A 19,540-nucleotide genomic window follows, 5' to 3' on the forward strand; every position below is an offset into this window, starting at 1 on the left:
CCAATGTGAAAATTAGTACTGGAAAATATTTACAGTATGTGGTGGTGTTCATTAACTGATTTGGTCTGGGTCTGTTATGGCAGACTTACTACTTTATTTTTAAAAATCCTCCAGCTTGGACAATTGTAACTATGCATAAATATACCATATCCATAGGATCCCTCTAGAAGCTGGAAATCACTGCAGTAGACACCACTACTTCACTGCTGCATTGTAAACACAGGAGGTACGCCCACTTGTCCCTTCAGAAATCATGTCTCTTAATGAATGAAAAGTGTTTTCAAAATTGGAAGAGGTGGAGATCATTAGGTGAAGTGACACTCTCTACCTTGTCCAATCAGAGAATGCAATGCATTCATTGAAAAAATGCAAAACATTTTTGGAATGGTGCACATGTTGACTTCCTGTATTCACAGTGTAGCGGGGCAGCTGCACAGCATGGGACCCGAAAGCTAGTAGAGTGACTTTAGTAGCAGTGTCTACTTCAATGATTTACAGCTTCTAGAGGGATATCTATGTAACTTTATTGCAAAACAGTGGGATTGATTTACTATTTAATATACAGTGTCCACCTACCAAAGTATGAATGTTCACTATGCAAAGAGGACACTAGTGAATACGGTGAAGCTGTGCTCACTTTAAATATCGAACCATGTACAAACAATAATCAAACAATAGGATTTTCTTTTCTAGGCACATGATTAGGTAACCAAAGTGAACTAAGTTTCACACTGTTGACTAACATTAACATTGCTAAGTTAGCAAGGTGAACAGCTTATATTCATTCAGTAAATCAACCCCACTATGTTGTGCAAATCATTAGGTGCTAAAGCACAAGCCCATGTTTCATGTTCAAGTAAAAGAACAGTAAGGTTTTAAGGAATTTATTTGGTTAAGAGAGATTTTTGAGAAACAAGATATCCCTTTTACTATACATTCCGTAGACACTCTCATTTTAAATGTATATTTGTGTTTTATTACATGAGATGATGTTATAGTTGTAGTTCTTTGGTATATGGGGCATCAAGTCTAAGTCTAAGCATCAAGTCTAAGTAAGATATACAGTATCTCACAAAAGTGAGTACACCCCTCACATTTTTGTAAATATTTTATTATATCTTTTCATGTGACAACACTGAAAAAATGACATTTTGCTACAATGTAAAGTAGTGAGTGTATAGCTTGTATAACAGTGTAAATTTGCTGTCCCCTCAAAATAACTCAACACACAGCCTAAACCGCTGGCAACAAAAGTGAGCACACCCCTAAATGAAAATGTCCAAATTGAGCCCAAAGTGTCAATATTTTGTGTGGCCACCATTATTTTCCCACACTGCCTTAACCCTTTTGGGCATGGAGTTCACCAGAGCTTCACAGGTTGCCCCTAGAGTCCTCTTCCACTCCTCCATGACAACATCACAGAGCTGGTGGATGTTAGCGACCTTGTGACCTTGCGCAACTACACCTTACCCACAGATGCTCAATAGGGTTTAGGATGTCATTGTTTCAGTGTTGTCACATGAAAAGATGTAATAAAATATTTACAAAAATGTGAGGGGTGTACTCCCTTTTGTGAGATACTGTATATATGCAATTATTATTATTTTTATTATTATTATTATTATTATTATTGCTGGTAGCATTATTTTTTTCATACTGAGACAATAACTTTTACCTAATGTACACTAGCTTCAAAGAAACAAAAATGCTCTTGAAACAGATGAAAACAGTAAATTTGGGTTTTACTCCAAACTCAAAATATGTGTTTTTTTCTTGAATATTTCATTTTTATTTAGCAAGAATTTGATACCTCAAAGAGTAAATACTCTTAATAAAACTTGCAGTGCAGTTCCTCAGTTTCACCTCAGAGCGCCACTGTTTGACCAATAAGCAAATGAATACAGAATTGGAGATCCACTGGTATTTTCATCACTCACATATACATATACAGCAGATCTGTAAGAAGAGACACAGCCATATTCTGGATTCTCTTTGCATTAAAACAACTTTGTACATCCATCTTACTCCACTGGATTATAAATTTCACAAGGATTGCAGAAGCAGAACATGACTGGGCTAAGACAACATGTCAAGGGAGACAAAGGAATCAGATGGCAAGTAATATTTTCGCTCTTAATTTCCTGGCTGTGTCATTCAGTCTCAGGTCAGATTCATTATTCCATTGTAGAAGAATTGAGAAAAGGCTCTGTTATAGCAAATATTGCAAATGATCTTGAATTAGATATTAAGCAGCTCACTTCCAGAAAACTGAGAATTGTATCACGTGTTGTAGAGAAATATCTTTATGTGAATGTAGATAATGGAAATCTGTATGTGAAGGACAAGATTGATAGAGAGACACTGTGTGGTGCAGAAGCTACCTGCTTCCTAACCTTTGATGCTGTGGTTGAAAATCCCTTAAATATATTTAGAGTCAAAATAGACATTGAGGACATAAATGATAATCCTCCAGTGTTTTATCCAGACACATTTACATTTGAAGCAATTGAATCAACATCACCAGGATCTAGATTTACTTTGCAGAATGCAGAAGATCCAGATTTTGGTATTAATTCAGTACAGACCTATAAGCTTAGTGATAACAAACATTTTGCACTGAGTGAGAAATTCAATTCAGATGGAAGTAAATTTCTTGAACTTGTACTAGAAAAATCACTAGATCGAGAATCCCAGAATGTACATGAATTTTTATTAACAGCTACTGATGGAGGAAAACCTATGAGATCTGGCACTGCATTAATAAAAATTATTGTCACAGATGCTAATGATAATTTTCCAGTATTTACACAAACAGTGTATGAAACCAGCACAAGTGAAAATGTGCCAATTAATACTACAATCATTACTGTGAATGCTACTGACAAAGATGAAAGTATATATGCAGAAATAAAATATTCTTTCAGCCGAACATCAGGAAATGTACATCACACAGGAGCATTCAGAATTAATCCAACAACTGGTGAAATCAAAATAAACAAGAAGTTTGATTTTGAATTAACAAGAAACTATGAACTGTCAGTACAAGCAAAAGATGGAGGTGGCCTTGTCACCCACTGCAAGATATTAATAGAAGTCATTGATGAAAATGATAATGCTCCTGAGATATCCATCACCTCACTCTTTTCTCCTGTCCCAGAAGATTCTATGTCTGGAACAGTAGTAGCACTAATTGAAGTGGATGATCAAGATTCTGGAGAAAATGGATACATTGATTGCAAGCTAATAGAAATGCATTTATTCAGTTTAGTAATGTCATCTGACAGTTATTATAGAATTGTTATAACAGGTGAAATAGACAGAGAAAACATATCCAGTTATAATGTCACAATTGAGGCTACTGACAGAGGATCTCCTCCACTTTCCAGCAGACGAACCATCAGACTGGAAATATCAGATGTTAATGACAATCCACCAGAATTTATAAAATGTCCCTATATTGTTTATATACCAGAAAACAATTTGCCAGGTGCCTTAATATACAGTATGAAAGCTTATGATCCTGATGCTGGAGACAACGCTAAAATTATTTATTCAGTATCCAAAATAAATGCAGAGGATTTCCCTGTGTCCTCTTACCTTTCCATTAATATGGAAACGGGAGATCTTTATGCTCAGAAATCTTTTGATTTTGAGCAGCAAAGGGAGTTTTCAGTACAAGTAACTGCCAGAGACAATGGATCCCCATCTCTGGGTACCAACGCAACATTACTGATCCGTGTAATGGATCAAAATGATAATGCTCCAAGAATCCTGTTCCCATCACCACAAAGTGGTGGCCAGGATGGATTTGAGGTGGTTCCTTTCACAGCTGAACCTGGATCTTTAATAACAAAGGTGGTTGCAGTAGATGAAGACTTTGGACATAACAGCTGGCTTTCTTATGATTTTATACAAATATCAGAACCATCAGTGTTTGTCATTAATAAACATACAGGAGAAATCAGGACATCACGCATTTTTCAGGAGAAAGATATACTGAATCAGAAGGTTGTGGTGATGGTGAGAGATAATGGCACTCCACCTCTCTCAGCTACAGTCACCCTAACCTTCATTATTGCAGATAATTTCCAACAGATTGTACCTAAACTCAGCAATCAACTTCCTGATGAAAATACTCAGTCATACTTGCAAATGTACTTAGTGATTGCTTTAGCACTGATTTCTTTGTTGTTTATTATAACTGTTATATTGGTCATTATATCAAAATGCAAAGAGTCAAAACCATTACCAGACTTTGGAGCATTAAGTTCAAGCCTCTATCCTCCAGTTGATCCCAGGATACTTTCTATGTATAGTGATGGAACTTTATCCTTTCCCTATTCCTATGATGTTTGTGTGGCTTTGGACCAATCAGAAAATGATTTTGGGCTTTTAAAGTCAAATCAAAATGTCCCTGTAGATAACCTGATTGACACTGGTGATTCAGGTCTTGGAAATGAGAGCTTAAATGAAGCATTTGCATCCTCTGGAGTCATTCAGGTAAGTCATAATATCTACATTTAATAATGTTCCCATGGGTATTTGGTCCATAGCTCATTATAACAGTTTCAGTCTTAAACTATGTAAGGGAAGTGTCTACTAGTTTAAAATATTTGTTACAGAGTGAGGCAAGTACATGAGAGGCATTGTGCATAAATAATGTTACATTTCTGGCGTGACAGTCTTCAGATTAATGTAATAGTGTAACTTTTTTAAAGAACGCATCTGTGACCAGTGAATAAGCTGATAGTATTCACTAGTAAGTTACCAGTATATCCATCCCTGCTGTCTGATTGATGAAACTCATAAGAGGGGCTTAGGCATGTGGCTTGATCCCGAGCAGAGAACCCAATCGCATCCAGCAGTAAGTGCTGGTGGAGTCGGCACTGAATGTAATGACTAAGCTGTTCTTCCTTAGTGCTGGGACTGGAAATAGAGTTAAATGATTTCTTGTTTTTATGCAAATTTTTAATAAACAGTTTTCTGCTATAAAAATGTCATCTTACTTCCTCCTCATGTATTTGGAACTTTCTTGAAAGTGAGCTGGTTTGCCTTGGAGGTTTATAAGAATGTGCAAAGAACCCATTTAAAGGGTCAGAGGACCTAGTGAGTAGTTTGAACAGCTGAGTAGAGGATTCACAGACTAGAGTATAGTTCACACAGAGTGTTATTGTACGACAGCACAATACTTGGGATGTTAACTTAAAATGTGCTGGACATCATATTTATCTTATAACAATGGATTTGGATCAAAATAGACTATATGCACTGGACACATTTGATTGCAGTTAAAGTAGTCATAGAATGTGTGGTTCTATTTGCAAAGTGCACTTTTGGAGAATGGTTTTAAAAATAATAGCACTTACTGATTGTTTGTTTTCACATGATGATATGGATTGATTTGAACGTATAGCAGTTTATGCAGCATATGATGAATATATGGGCTATGAAATAATGTATAAGTGGTAGATATAATAAAATCACATTAATTTTGTTGTGAGTGTGGTATGGAACAACCATTTCCTGAGTTTGTTAATCTATGGGGAATTCTTACCAATGTATAAATATCTCCCAATAAAATTAATAAGTAAATAATTTGATTTTATTAATTTACAAGTATATTTACACAATTTCATACAGAACTGGGATTTCTGGTGATTATTATTTCATACACTCTATCAGAAACATCAACAGGACAATAATATAATCGCTCCTTATATTCAAAAATACAATATCCCGTCGCTCTGGGAAACAGTCCTCTGAATTTCTCCGGCCGGAAGGAATACAAAGTATGTCTCGCGGAGTCAACAGATAGATATTATCAATTTGAAGGAAATATTAATTTAACAGAGCTACTAGATTGAATGGGGTGATAAATACTTTCCCTGGGACCACAGTAGCCCAATTTGTTGTAATACAGGTCTATATCTAAATTCACCCAGGCGCGGCTTCAACACACACAGCCTAGACAATTAATGTGGGGAAATGATTAATTAGAAAACTACCCTCCACACTGTACATGATAAGGTTGACATATAAACTGTAAAATACAATCCCTACAATTTTGGGAGGAAAAGATTAAATAATATTTGTATGGTCTGTATCTTACCACTGTTTAAATGGGGAAGATATCCGACAAATTATAAGTACTTTGATTAATTCCAGTAGCAAAGTCCAGCAAGATGGGGAGTGGTCAATTATCAGCAGGCTTCTTGTTCGTCTAGGGTGTGTATCTGGCGTGTGGGTCTGTGGTCCTCCTCTATGGCCCTCACATAATTTATACCATCTGGAACAATAAGCTCATAAATTTTTTTAATATTCTCCATTGGTTGGAAAAATCAAATGATTTACTTGGTGAGCTCAGGTAATATCACCGTCAACCACTAGGTGTGTCTGAGTTCAGAACTATCTGTTAAGAAGAAAATATGTTCTATTTCATAATGGGTATCTGCCTGTATATTGGGGCTGATGAATATAATCTATATTATTCAGGGACTCCGGCAATCGGCACAATATACAATACACTCAGTATAATTTTGATTAATTAATATCACACAAAATGACTATCTATACGGATAAACACATAACTCCTGCACATCCTATAACTATTTATCTTAGAATAACACATGCTACATGTGTTTTTTTATGCAGATGTAGTCACGATTTATATGTCTTTTATAACAATGATTGGTATCTTAACACAATTCTTACTTCTAATTGGTTTTATATCAAAATATCATATTTTTACCTTATGACAGAATACTCATTGGCTCAGTAGACACTAAAATCATAATGGTATCTATGACCTGGAACCTAAAATAACATTTGAATTACTTATAATCACATGTATTTTAAAATACCCCTGAGTAGACAGGATTTAAATGTTTTCCTAAAGTGTTTGAACTGAACTTTGGACAGACTCAATGAATAGTTAGATAAGGGTTTAGCTGTGCAAACAATTCCTGGAGTCTAAACAATGGGTCTCGTCAGATATCAGCATAGATGGTATGATTTTCAATAAACAATTGTCCTACCCATATAACCAAAATGTAATATTCCTTTTAAGCATATTAGGCACATATTCAATATAGCATGTCCATATACTTGTGAATGGTGTCATTCTGGTGTGTAATTAACCTTGCATCTCTGCCATTGTCTGGGGAAAGGCTGAGTCAACATTGGGTTTTTACTAGGAAGACAGACTCACCCTTTGAAACAATGGGGTTATTTACCCTGGCTTTCCTTTAATCAAAGGCTTCGTTATCTGGATCTCAAAACACAAATTTGACCATTGTCAGCTGGTTTAATGTAGAGTGGCACCATTGTTCAGGTTACTCTGTTGCAACAAAGGTTTTGTATCTTGACCTCCACTCTCCACTGGAGATGATAATTTAATCAGCCTTTTCTGTTGGGAGGGGGCGCTCTCCTGGAATGATGACTACTCAGCTGAGGGTTACATGAGTTATGAAAGTTTTGATGTATCTCAGCCATGACAATATATATATATATATATATATATATATATATATATATATATATATATATATATATATATAATTATTTATTTAATAATAATATTTATTTAATAGCACTGTACCTCAGGAGGTATTCTAATACAGTAGCTGGGTTTAATTTTTAGAACCTTTGGCACAGACATAATATTTGATATAACAATATAGTATGACTGGATTTTAGTACTGCATTACAAAACAACTACCAATTGCATTATCTGGGAATCACAAGACAGTGTCATAATGCTATTTACCGGGTAGACTTTAGTAGTTTAGTTTAGTTATAGCTTCTGTATTTTATTTACTTATTTAGCTGCATATCCCTTCTCATATGGCAGCATCAGAAGAATCCATTGTGTAAAAGGTGGGGGGTGTAGAGACAAGGGAAGCCCAGGGGAGGGGGGTAGTTAATCTTACAGATTTTTGGATCCAGATCCTCTGGATCAACTGTGGGTTTAGGTTTGTGTACTGTATATAGGATTGTGAAAAACATTTTTTCCCTTCTATTGGTTGAACTGGATGGTCTTTTTGCAGCCAGACTAACTATAACTACTATTACTATTTAACTATATGTAACTATGAATCTATTAATATAATATACTGGCTACAGTGATATAATATGCATATCACTGCAACCAGTATCTTGCTACTTACCTTTTAGGGTCCATAGGCTGGTCAAATGCTTGCTAGAGCATCATTTATAATTAGAACCTCCTCTTCTGCTCCCTAGTGCTGCACTCAAGTAGATGAATATGTATCATGATGGCCAAACTATCACATCATTATGGGGACACTGAGTTCACATAGTGATTCTTGCCTGTTCAGCAATCCTACTGCTTGGGGCAACCGCCCACCTTGTCAGTGTCTCACCTGGAGGCAAGTATACAATATTTTGAGAAACATGACCTTAAGTATTGCTTTAGTGCTTGAAAAGGTATCAGAAAACTATGTCTGTGCCTGATGTACAAGATTTTTAGCATTTCAGTGCCAAGAACTAAGTGTCATCATAAAGGGAGGATTGTGTACAAGTGATTGAAAATCTATTGTTAACACAAAATGATGTATGTTTTGCCACGTATATGAAGCTAAAGTGAAGTATGTAAGTATTACTTTTCGTGATATGTTTCTTTCCATTTTTTGTAAACTGCACTGTAATCACAGCCTAATACATGTTATATTTTGGCTCATGATACAGTAAAGATGTGTAATATGTGTAATACCTTACCACATGAAATATTTCATGTGGTAAGGTATTAAGGTAAGGTAATTTAAAAAAAGCCTAGATGATTTTCTTTTTTTCAGTTGCAATTTAAAGGGAAAAAATGTGAATATTATAATCCAGGGTAGTGATTCAAGTACCCATGGCAAAGTAAGGTAAAGTTGCTAAAGTTGCTCAGGGAGTTTTGCTTTGTTTTCATCTACAAAACTAGCTGTATTGTAAAAGGTTGAACTTTGTGAACTATTGTTAGTTATATATGTAGTTATGATAGTTCATGGGTAAGGGACAGTGGTATGGCTATGGTCTGGCAAGAGGGGTGGTTATTCTGATTAGTGTATTAACTATTCGAAATGCAAAGCAGAACTTAAAACTTACAATACAAGCCTACACATACTGATCTCACATGCAGTTCCCATTATGCTTTAATATAAGAATTATATTGGCCTTTACACACCCATTTCATAGTATGGCTATTTTTATTGGCAGATGTACAAAATGTGATTTTTTTTTTTTGTCTTCAACAATTCTAGGAACTTTTCAAGATCATACAGTCTAGTTAGGCAAATTAGGTAACTAGTGTGGTATTTTTCACTTACCAAAGACATATATTGCCTTTATGTATGACAGTCTCCTGTAGAGTTTGGTTTCATGAAATCTAATATATATTGCATTTCATAAAACGTAAAAACTTTATATGTAGCATGTATAAAGTCAAATAATGTCTATAGTAATAATGTTTTTCACCTCCTTACATAAGCAATTTGGATTGGCCAAGTAAACAATCTAGCAAGGGGTTGCATGGCTTCATGGTATTGTGTAATGCAATTAATGAATGGAAAGTATCACAGTAGAGAAAGTGTCTCTATGAATCTGTGTGGAAGGATGGTGCAAAACATGTGACCCTATTTACCGTACTTGTATATTATGTTGAGCATATTTTTTGCTGCTTCAGTTTTTACAAAAAACAAAAACATTTTAACTACTAGAGGCTTAGCATTTTAAATGATTGTCTCATAGATAGAACAGACGTTTTATCATTGGAATATAGTGTGATGCACAGAAACGTCTTTTTAACGTGTCTCTACTCTGTCTACAGCATAAAAAGTTTTTGCTTTAAACATTCTTTAAATTAGAAGGAGATACTAAACAAATGTATATACTTTAGTCGGGGGGGGCTTAGATTCTAGGTCAAGATTTTATTGCTGTCCATGCTTCCATTGGAAAGATTTTCCCCATCATTCCTGCTCTGTCTCTCTTCAACAATCAAAAAGGCATCATTACGAGTCTGAGAGAGGATCCTCTTTAGATAATGTAAAGCTAACAAATACCTGCGGTACCACTTGGCTTAGAAATTTAGAACTATTAGATAAAAGGAGGAGACAAAGCACATTTCTGTAGAATAACCATTTACTGTTCTGTCTATTTCTTTGCAGTCTCATGTATAAAATATTGATAGGTTAGACCATGAGTTTTATACAGTATCTAACTGTTATTGTTTATCTTCAGTAAATATTTAAACTGTTTTAATCTTAATTTCTTAAATTAACAAATATTATATCAATAACAATATAAGCAGGTCAATCATGATTATGAATATTTTATAAAAGAATATATAGATATACATGAACAAATTTAGTATACAGTCTGCGGTGTAGGGAAAATCCAAACACGTGTTCATCTGGATATTATTTTTAAAACTTTTAGCTATGGAGGAAACTATAAAATTATATTCTCAGTTTGAGGAATATAAAAGTAGAAATTCTTTGCTGTCAATAAAGTGCTGTATATCACTTTAGTACAGAATAACTCTTGCAAAGACAGAAATGTGTTGGTTTACTATAACTGGTGAGTGCAAAATCTGGTGCAACTGTGCATGGTAGCCAATCAGCTTCTAACTTCAGCTTGTTCAGTTAAGCTTTGTCAAAAAAAAAAAAAAAACTGGAAGCTGGTTTCTAAGCAGAGCTGTACCAGATGTTGCACTCTCCAGTTTTAATAAATCAACCCCAAAGGGTTTCTTGCGTTCCCTTTGCAATTCATAAGTGCACAGGCACAATATGAGTTTTATTATTCAGTTTAAACAATTACAGCTATATAATACACATATGTTTTTGCTTAACATATATTGTTTGGGATCAGCCAATGTATTACACAATTATTGAAATGTTCTGTTACAATCTCACTGTCTGCTGCAAGCACAGGTATATACTCTTCACTATATACGGACATTTACCTTAATGTGATATAAACAAAATTCAAAGAACAAAAATACTATGAAAAATATACTTCAATGTTTCTCTACCTATACTTGTTTGTTTTATATTCTGTGTTTCAATGTAAATAATGGTGACTGTTACGTAATATAATGTATACATTCCATTGTAAGTTAGAAATATTTTGATAGTATAAAACATTTTTTAATAAATTTCCTCAGAATTGCAGTTCCCTTGTTTTGCCTCAGAGTGTCGCTGTTTGACAAATAAGTAAAAGAATAGAGAACTGGAGATCCATTAGTATTTTCATCATTCACATATATACTGCAGATCTGCAAGACACAGCCATTTTCTGGATTTTCTCTATGCAGTGTACTGAACTGCTGCTCTCTTAACAACTCAGTACACCCTTCTCAATTTACTGGAATGCAAATTAAACAAGGATTAAAGAAGATGAAAATTACTGAAATTAAAAAAGCAATACATATATTCAACAGAATCAGATGGCAAGTAATATTTCGCCTCTTATTTTACTGGCTTTGTCATTCAGTCTCTGGTGAGATTCATTATTCCATTGTAGAAGAAATGAGAAAAGACTCTGTTATAGCAAATATTGCAAATGGTCTTGAAGTAGATATGAAGCAGCTCTCATCTAGAAAACTGAGAATTGTATCACGTGTTGCAGAGAAATACTTTTATTTGAATCTAGACAATGGGAATCTGTATGTAAAAGACAGGATAGACAGAGCGACATTGTGTGGGACAGACTCTACTCTACTACTCTACTTTCTAACCTTTGATGCTGTGGTTCAAAACCCCTTAAATATTTTCAGAGTCAAGATAGACATTCAGGATACAAATGATAATTCTCCAGTGTTTTATTTTGATACATTTACATTTGAAGTTATTGAATCAACACCTCCGGGGACAAGTTTTGCTTTACAAAATGCAAAAGATCCAGATTTTGGTATGAATTCAGTACAGACATATAAGCTCAGTGACAACAAGTATTTTGCACTAAGTGAGACTATCAATTCAGATGGAAGTACATTTCTTGGACTTATGTTAGAAAGTCCATTAGATCGGGAATCTCAAAATGTGCATGAATTTTTATTAACAGCTACTGATGGAGGAAAACCTATGAGATCTGGTACTGCATTAATAAAGATCATTGTCACAGATGCTAATGATAATTTTCCAGTATTTACACAGACAGTATATAAAACCAGCACAAGTGAAAATGTGTCAATCAATACTACAATAATTACTGTGAATGCCACTGACAAAGATGAAGGTATAAATGCACAAATAAATTATTCTTTTATTGAAACATCAGGAAGTGTACACTATACAGAAACTTTCAGCATTAATCCAAAAACTGGTGAACTCAAAATAAATAAGAAGTTAGATTTTGAATTAACAAAAAATTATGAACTGTCAGTACAAGCAAAAGATGGAGGTGCCCTTGCTGCCCATTGTAAAGTTTTGATAGATAGATGAAAATGATAATGCCCCTGACATATCCATCACATCACTCTTTTCTCCTGTCCCAGAAGATTCCATACCTGGAACAGTAATATCTCTAATTGAAGTTGATGATCAAGATTCTGGAGAAAATCGATTTGTTGATTGCAAGCTTATAGAACAGCCTTCATTCAGTTTAGTGATATCACCTGACAGTTATTATAGAATTGTTACAACAGGTGAAATAGACAGAGAGGAAGAGCCCAGTTATAACATCACAATTGTAGCTACTGATAGAGGATTATCTCCACTTTCCAGCAGAAGAACAATCAGATTGGATATATCAGATGTTAATGACAATTCACCAGTATTTACAAAATCCTCCTATATTATTAACATACTAGAGAACAATTTACCAGGTCTCTCAGTATACAATTTTCAAGCATCTGATCCTGATGCTGGAGACAATGCCAACATTATTTATTCCATTTCCAATATAAATGCAGAAGATTTCCCTTTGTCCTCTTATCTTCCCATCAATATTGAGAGTGGAGTTATTTATGCCCAGAAATCCTTTGATTTTGAGCAACACAAAGAATTTTTAATAAAAGCAATTGCTAGAGACAATGGATCCCCATCTCTGAGTACCAACACAACATTACTGGTCCGTATAGTGGATCAGAATGATAATGCTCCAAAGATCTTGTTTCCATCCCCAGGAAGTAGTGGGCAGGATCCATTTGAGATGGTTCCTTTCACAGCTGAGCCTGGTTCTTTAATAACAAAGGTGGTTGCAGTGGATGAAGACTCGGGACATAATCATCAGCTTTTGTCATTAATGAACATACAGAAGAAATCAGGGCAACACGTATCTTTCAGGAGAAAAATATACTGAATCAGAAGGTTGTGGTGATGGTAAAAGATAATGGCATTCCATTACTCTCTGCCACAGTCACCTTAAACCTCATTATTGCAGATAATTTCCAGCAGATTGTTCCAAAACTCAATAACCAACTTCCTGATGAAGATCCTCAATCACACTTGCAATTGTACCTCGTGGTTGCTTTAGCACTGATTTCTTTTTTGTTTATTATAACTGTTATTTTAGTTATTGTTTCGAAATGCAAAGAGTCAAAACCACTACCAAATTTTGGAACTTTAACTACAAGCCTCTATCCTCCAGCTGATCCCAGGATACTTTCTATGTATAGTGATGGAACTTTGCCCTTACCCTACTCATACAATGTTTGTGTTGCTATGGACCCATCTGAAAGTGATTTTGGTTTTTTAAAGTCAAACCAAAATGTCCCTGTCGATAATCTTATTGACAAAGATGATTCAGGTCTTGAAAATGAGAGTTTAAAAGAAGCTCTTCCATCCCCTGTAATTACTCAGGTAAGTACTAACGATAATTAATGAAGTCTTTATGGGTGTCCTCGACACTATCTTCAAAAGCATTATAAATGCTGTATATATTTTATATTTTTAGGAATATTGCACCTATTCTAGTATTACAGTAAATAGTTATTAATTAGTGACCCCTGATAAGTTATCATTGTAGTGTAATGAAACATAAATACATTATTAGGAGATTTTTGCTTAAACTGTGTACTTTTCACTTTTTCAAAACTTGCAAAAAGTGTGTATACCAAAATCATACATTAACTTCCGATGGTAGAATGATATCCCCAAAAAAATGACTATCAAATACTTTTGACAGCATAAAATGTACACATAAGGCAAAATGAAATAGAAATTTGTGAATATTGCATATTGTAGTTTTATTTTCTTCTAAGTTAATTTATCTAATCTTCTGTTAGGTGCAAAAAAGAACATCAGGGCAATTAAAATAGCCCTAACCCCTATGAAACTGGTGGTAATTAAGACCAACTCTGCACGGGTGTATGGAGGCCACTTGCAACATTACCCCAAGGTCTGTGCAGGGCCCATCTTGTACCTAAAGAGGAAGTAAACAATGATGGGTTTTACTTCCTATTTTGTTCTCTGCAAACCCTGCAAAGTAAAAGCATACTAGCCCATTATGTGGCACTTACCTGCAAACAAATCCTGCATTGTCCCCGCTGGAGACCACATCCATCCTCGCCCCTCTTCCTTCCAGGGCCGCAGTCTCCGGCTGTGTGATTGGCCGGAGCCACGTGATGTCACTCCCGCGCATGCGCGTCGGAGCTGCCAGTCACGGCACTCGCTCAGGTAGAAACAGCAAAGAGGGTTGTTTCTTTCCAGTGCATGCGCTGATGACACCATCGATGCACTACAAGGTAAATATCTCCTAAACGGCGCACGTTTAGGAGATATTTACAGTACATATAGGTAAGCCTTATTCTAGGCTTACCTATAGGTACAAGTTCTAAAAAGGGGTTTACAAGCACTTTAAGGGATGCTTAAAAAGACCTGTGTAGAGGGAAATCCCCCCTACACTAAGGTCAAGCATACCACTACTAAAATTCTTCTATCAGTTTTTTGTCAATGTCTGTGTCCCCAATGGGAAAAATTTCCCCTTACTCATTTGCTGCTTCTTCCTAGCTTGGCCACAAATAGCATTATGAAATCTAAAAGCCGGTCTTCGATAGTTTATGCAAAACTAACAACATTTTCTTGTTACACTTTTATCTTATAAATAGAAAAATATTAGATAAAGAACTTAAAAAAGAGCACACTCATACAATTCATGAAATCACCGGATTGTTTATTTCCATGCATTCATACAGAAACAGAGTTGTATTTATATTTTAGTTTGACCTCCCTTTTTATATAGTATCAAACTTTTATCTCTTGTAATTCCTTTAGTCTTTAAGTTACTTATGATTACAGAGATTACAGTTTTTTTTATAAAGAATGCAAAACTATACATAGCCAAATTCACTAAATATTTTGAGATGTAGGGAAGGGTCAATTACTTCTTCAGTAAAATGTAATGAAACGTTTGCTATGTTGGCAACTATGAAATCATGTTTCTATTTCTTAAAATATATAATGCCAAAAGAAAAAAGCATAATCTCTTATTTGCGAATCAGTTCAAAAGCTATAAATTACTGCATTATATAATGGAACTATTGCCAAAATTACTTATTGATCCAGCCAGTAGATCTGTCATTTTTAACATTCTGAAACTGGCCAAAAGTGGCAGTAACAGGGGTTGGGACAAACCACCATATACACTGTAGCACTGGTGGGCGTGTTTACAAGCTTGTATTCTTATGGCTTAAACATTTCTCCACAACAACAAAAAATGTTGCTGTGACTGCACAAAAACTGTTAGTGGGAGTTGCTCTTGATTTGTCTCTTGGGGCTTGTTCACGCAGGCATCAGTGCAGTTTATCACTTTTCAGAGGTCTTGCTACTGCCTCCTAAAGCCTGTTTTTTTTTTTTCGGTCATGATTGTGGTGCAGCCCCATTGACATCTGTGGGTGACTTTAACATATGGTGCTGCCTGTCATATTAGACATGCTGGGTTTAAAATTGATGCAGCATGAATATATATACAGTTGTGCTCATAAGTTTACATATCCTGGCAGAATTTATGATTTCTTGGCCATTTTCCAGAGAATATGAACCATAACACAAAAACATTTCTTTCACTCATGGTTAGTGTTTGGTTGAAGCCATTTATTATAAATCAACTGTGTTTATTCTTTTTATATCATAATGGCAACAGAAATGACCCTGATCAAAAGTTTGCATATCCCAGTTCTTAATACCCATGCCCATTCCTCTTGGCAAAAAGTCTCCAGTTCCTGTAAATTCTTGGGCTGTCTTGCATGAACTGCACGTTTGAGATCTTCCCAGAGTGGCTCAATGATATTGAGGTCAAGAGACTGAGATGCCACTCCAGAACCTTCAATTTATTCTGCTGTAGCCAATGACAGGCCGACTTGGCCTTGTGTTTTGGATCATTGTAATGTTGGAATGTCCAAGTGCGTCCCATGCGCAGCTTACTGGCTGATGAATGCATATATATATATATATATATATATATATATATATATATATATATATATATATATACTTTGTGGCAATTATGAGATGTATTTTAAAAACGTTTGGCTGGAGTTCAGCTTTAAACATAGTTTTTTGTTTTTTTTTAAATGAATGAGTTTCAAAGAAAGATATAAAAAATTAAATATAAAAAATAAAAAAGTGTTTTTCAAAAATGTATTTAACTATATTTTATTTAACAAATTCTTTGTTTTATATAATCTAAGTATTACTCTTCATAGCTGTAATTTAGGAAGGTTTCAATAGCTTTAAAAGTATATGCTTTCATAACATTCCTAAGAATTGCAGTTCACTAGTTTTGCCTCAGAGCGCCGCTGTTTGACCAATAAGGAGAAGAATACAGAACTGGAGATCCACTGGTATTTTCATCATTCACATACACACACTGCAGATGTGCAACAAGAGACACAGCCATTTTCTGGATTCTATTTAGTCTACAGTCTACAGGGCTGCTTTTTTCTTCTATTGAACAATTCAGAACATCCTTCAGATTCACTGGACTATAAATTCTTTAAGGATTACAGAAACTGAAAATGACTGGAATGAAAAATCATAAACAGATATACAAAGGAATCAGATGGCAAGTAATATTTTCCTTCCTATTTTCCTGGCTGTGTCATTCAGTTTCTGGTCAGATTCATTATTCCATTGTAGAAGAAATGAGAAAGGACTCTGTTATAGCAAACATTGCAAATGATCTTGGATTGAATATTAAACAGATCTTACCAAGAAAACTAAGAATTGTATCACGTGTTGCAGAGAAATATTTTTATGTGAATTTAGATAATGGAAATCTCTATGTGAAGGACAGGATAGATAGAGAGACACTGTGTGGGGCAGAAGCTACCTGCATTTTAACCTTTGATGCTGTTTTTGAAAATCCATTAACTATATTTAGAGTCAAGATAGACATTCAGGACATAAATGATAATCCTCCAGTGTTTTATCCAGACACATTCACTTTTGAAGCAATTGAATTAACACCAACAGGGACAAGATTTGCTCTACAAAATGCTAAAGATCCAGATTTTGGTATGAATTCAGTACAGACATATAATCTGAGTGACAACAAGCATTTTGCATTCAGTGAGAAAATCAAATCAGATGGGAGTAAATATCTTGAACTTGTGCTAGAAAAACCATTAGATCGAGAATCACAAAATGTGCATGAATTTTCATTAACAGCTACTGATGGAGGAAAACCTATTAGATCTGGTACTGCACTGATAATATTTATTGTCACAGATGCTAATGATAACTTTCCAGTATTTACACAGGAAGCATATAAAGCCAGTGTAAATGAAAATATGCCAATTAATACCACAATAATTACTGTGAAAGCTACTGACAAAGATGAAGGTATATATGCACAAATAAATTATTTTTTCAGTGAAACATCAGGAAGTGTACACCATACAGGAACTTTCAGCATTGATGCAATAACTGGAGAAATCAAAATAAATAAGAAGTTAGATTTTGAATTAACAAAAAATTATGAACTGTCAGTACAAGCAAAAGATGGAGGTGCTCTTGCTTCCCATTGTATAGTTTTAATAGAAGTCATGGATGAAAACGATAATGCTCCTGAGATATCCATCACATCATTATTTTCTCCTGTCCCAGAAGATTCCATATCTGGAACAGTAATAGCTCTAATTGAAGTTCATGATCAGGATTCTGGAGAAAATGGATACATTGATTGCAAGCTAATAGAACAGCCCTCTTTCAGTTTAGTATTGTCATCTGACAGTTATTATAGAATTGTTACAACAGATGAAATAGACAGAGAAAAATCGTCCAGTTATAATATCATAATTGTAGCTACTGACAGAGGATCTCCTCCACTTTCCAGCAGAAGAACCATCAGACTGGATATATCAGATGTTAATGATAATCCACCAATATTTATAAAATCTTCTCATGTTGTTTATATACCAGAAAACAATTTACCAGGTGCCTCAATATACGGTATACAAGCTTTTGATCCTGATGCGGCAGAAAACGCTAACATTTTTTATGCAATATCTCAAATCGATGCAGAAGATTTCCCTTTGCCCTCTTATCTTTCCATTAACAGGGAGACAGGGGTTCTTTACGCTCAGAAATCTTTTGATTTTGAGCAACACAGGGAATTTTCAGTACAAGTAACTGCTAGAGACAATGGATCTCCATCTCTGAGTACAAACACAACATTACTGATCCGTATAGTCGATCAGAATGATAATGCTCCAAGAATCTTGTTCCCATCCCCAGGAAGTGGGCAGGATGCATTTGAGATGGTTCCTTTCACAGCTGAACCTGGTTCTTTAATAACAAAGGTGGTTGCAGTGGATGAAGACTCTGGACATAACTCTTGGCTTTCTTATCATTTCATACAAATATCAGAACCATCATGTTTTGCCATCAATGAACATACAGGAGAAATCAGGACGCTGCGTATCTTTCAAGAGAAAGATATAATAAATCAGAAAGTTGTAGTGATGGTGAGAGATAATGGAATTCCATCCCTCACAGCCACAGTCACATTAAGTCTTATTGTTGCAGATAATTTTCAGCAGATTGTTCCTAAACTCAGCAATCAACTTCCTGATGAAGATCCTCAGTCACATTTGCAAATGTACTTAGTGATTGCTTTAGCATTGATCTCTTTGTTGTTTATTATCACTGTTATCTTGGTCATCATATCAAAATGCAAGGAGTCAAAACCAATACCAAACTTTGGAACTTTAAGCACAAGCCTATATCCTCCAGCTGATCCCCGGATACTTTCTATGTATAGTGATGGAACTTTACCTTTCCCCTATTCCTATAATGTATGTGTGGCTTTGGACCCATCTGAAAGTGACTTTGGTCTTATAAAGTCAAATCAAAATGTCCCTGTGGACAATCTGATTGATACTGATGATTCAGGTCTTGGAAATGAGAGTTTAAAACAAGCACTTCCATCCACTGGAGTTATTCAGGTAAATTATAATACTCCCACGTATTAATGTTTTAATGTGTGTTTTTTTTTACTCTGTCCTTAAAAAAGCACAATATAAGAATTGCTTTTTCAGTTATGTTAGTAAAATGTCAACTAGTGCAGGATATTGGTTGCAGAGTGAGGCAAGCTGACTTTC

At 35.0% G+C, this 19,540-nt stretch overlaps 1 protein-coding gene across 11 annotated transcripts in view; it reads left to right on the top strand.

Annotated features, from left to right (window-relative positions):
• LOC141132486 (protocadherin gamma-A4-like) overlaps positions 1–19,540 on the top strand; it is a 489,967-nt gene that overhangs the window by 161,842 nt on the left and 308,585 nt on the right. Inside the window, exon 1 of one of the 11 annotated variants that reach the window (XM_073620947.1) lies at positions 1,942–2,118. The exons of 7 other annotated variants lie outside the window; for them this stretch is intronic. In XM_073620947.1, the coding sequence (XP_073477048.1) occupies positions 2,068–2,118 (51 nt within the window). In that variant the 5' untranslated portion in view covers positions 1,942–2,067. 3 more of the 11 variants (XM_073620951.1, XM_073620940.1, XM_073620917.1) reach the window with 3 other exon arrangements.

The sequence above is a fragment of the Aquarana catesbeiana genome, linkage group LG03 (assembly GCF_042186555.1).
Source record: "Aquarana catesbeiana isolate 2022-GZ linkage group LG03, ASM4218655v1, whole genome shotgun sequence".
In the NCBI taxonomy this organism is placed as follows: domain Eukaryota; kingdom Metazoa; phylum Chordata; class Amphibia; order Anura; family Ranidae; genus Aquarana; species Aquarana catesbeiana.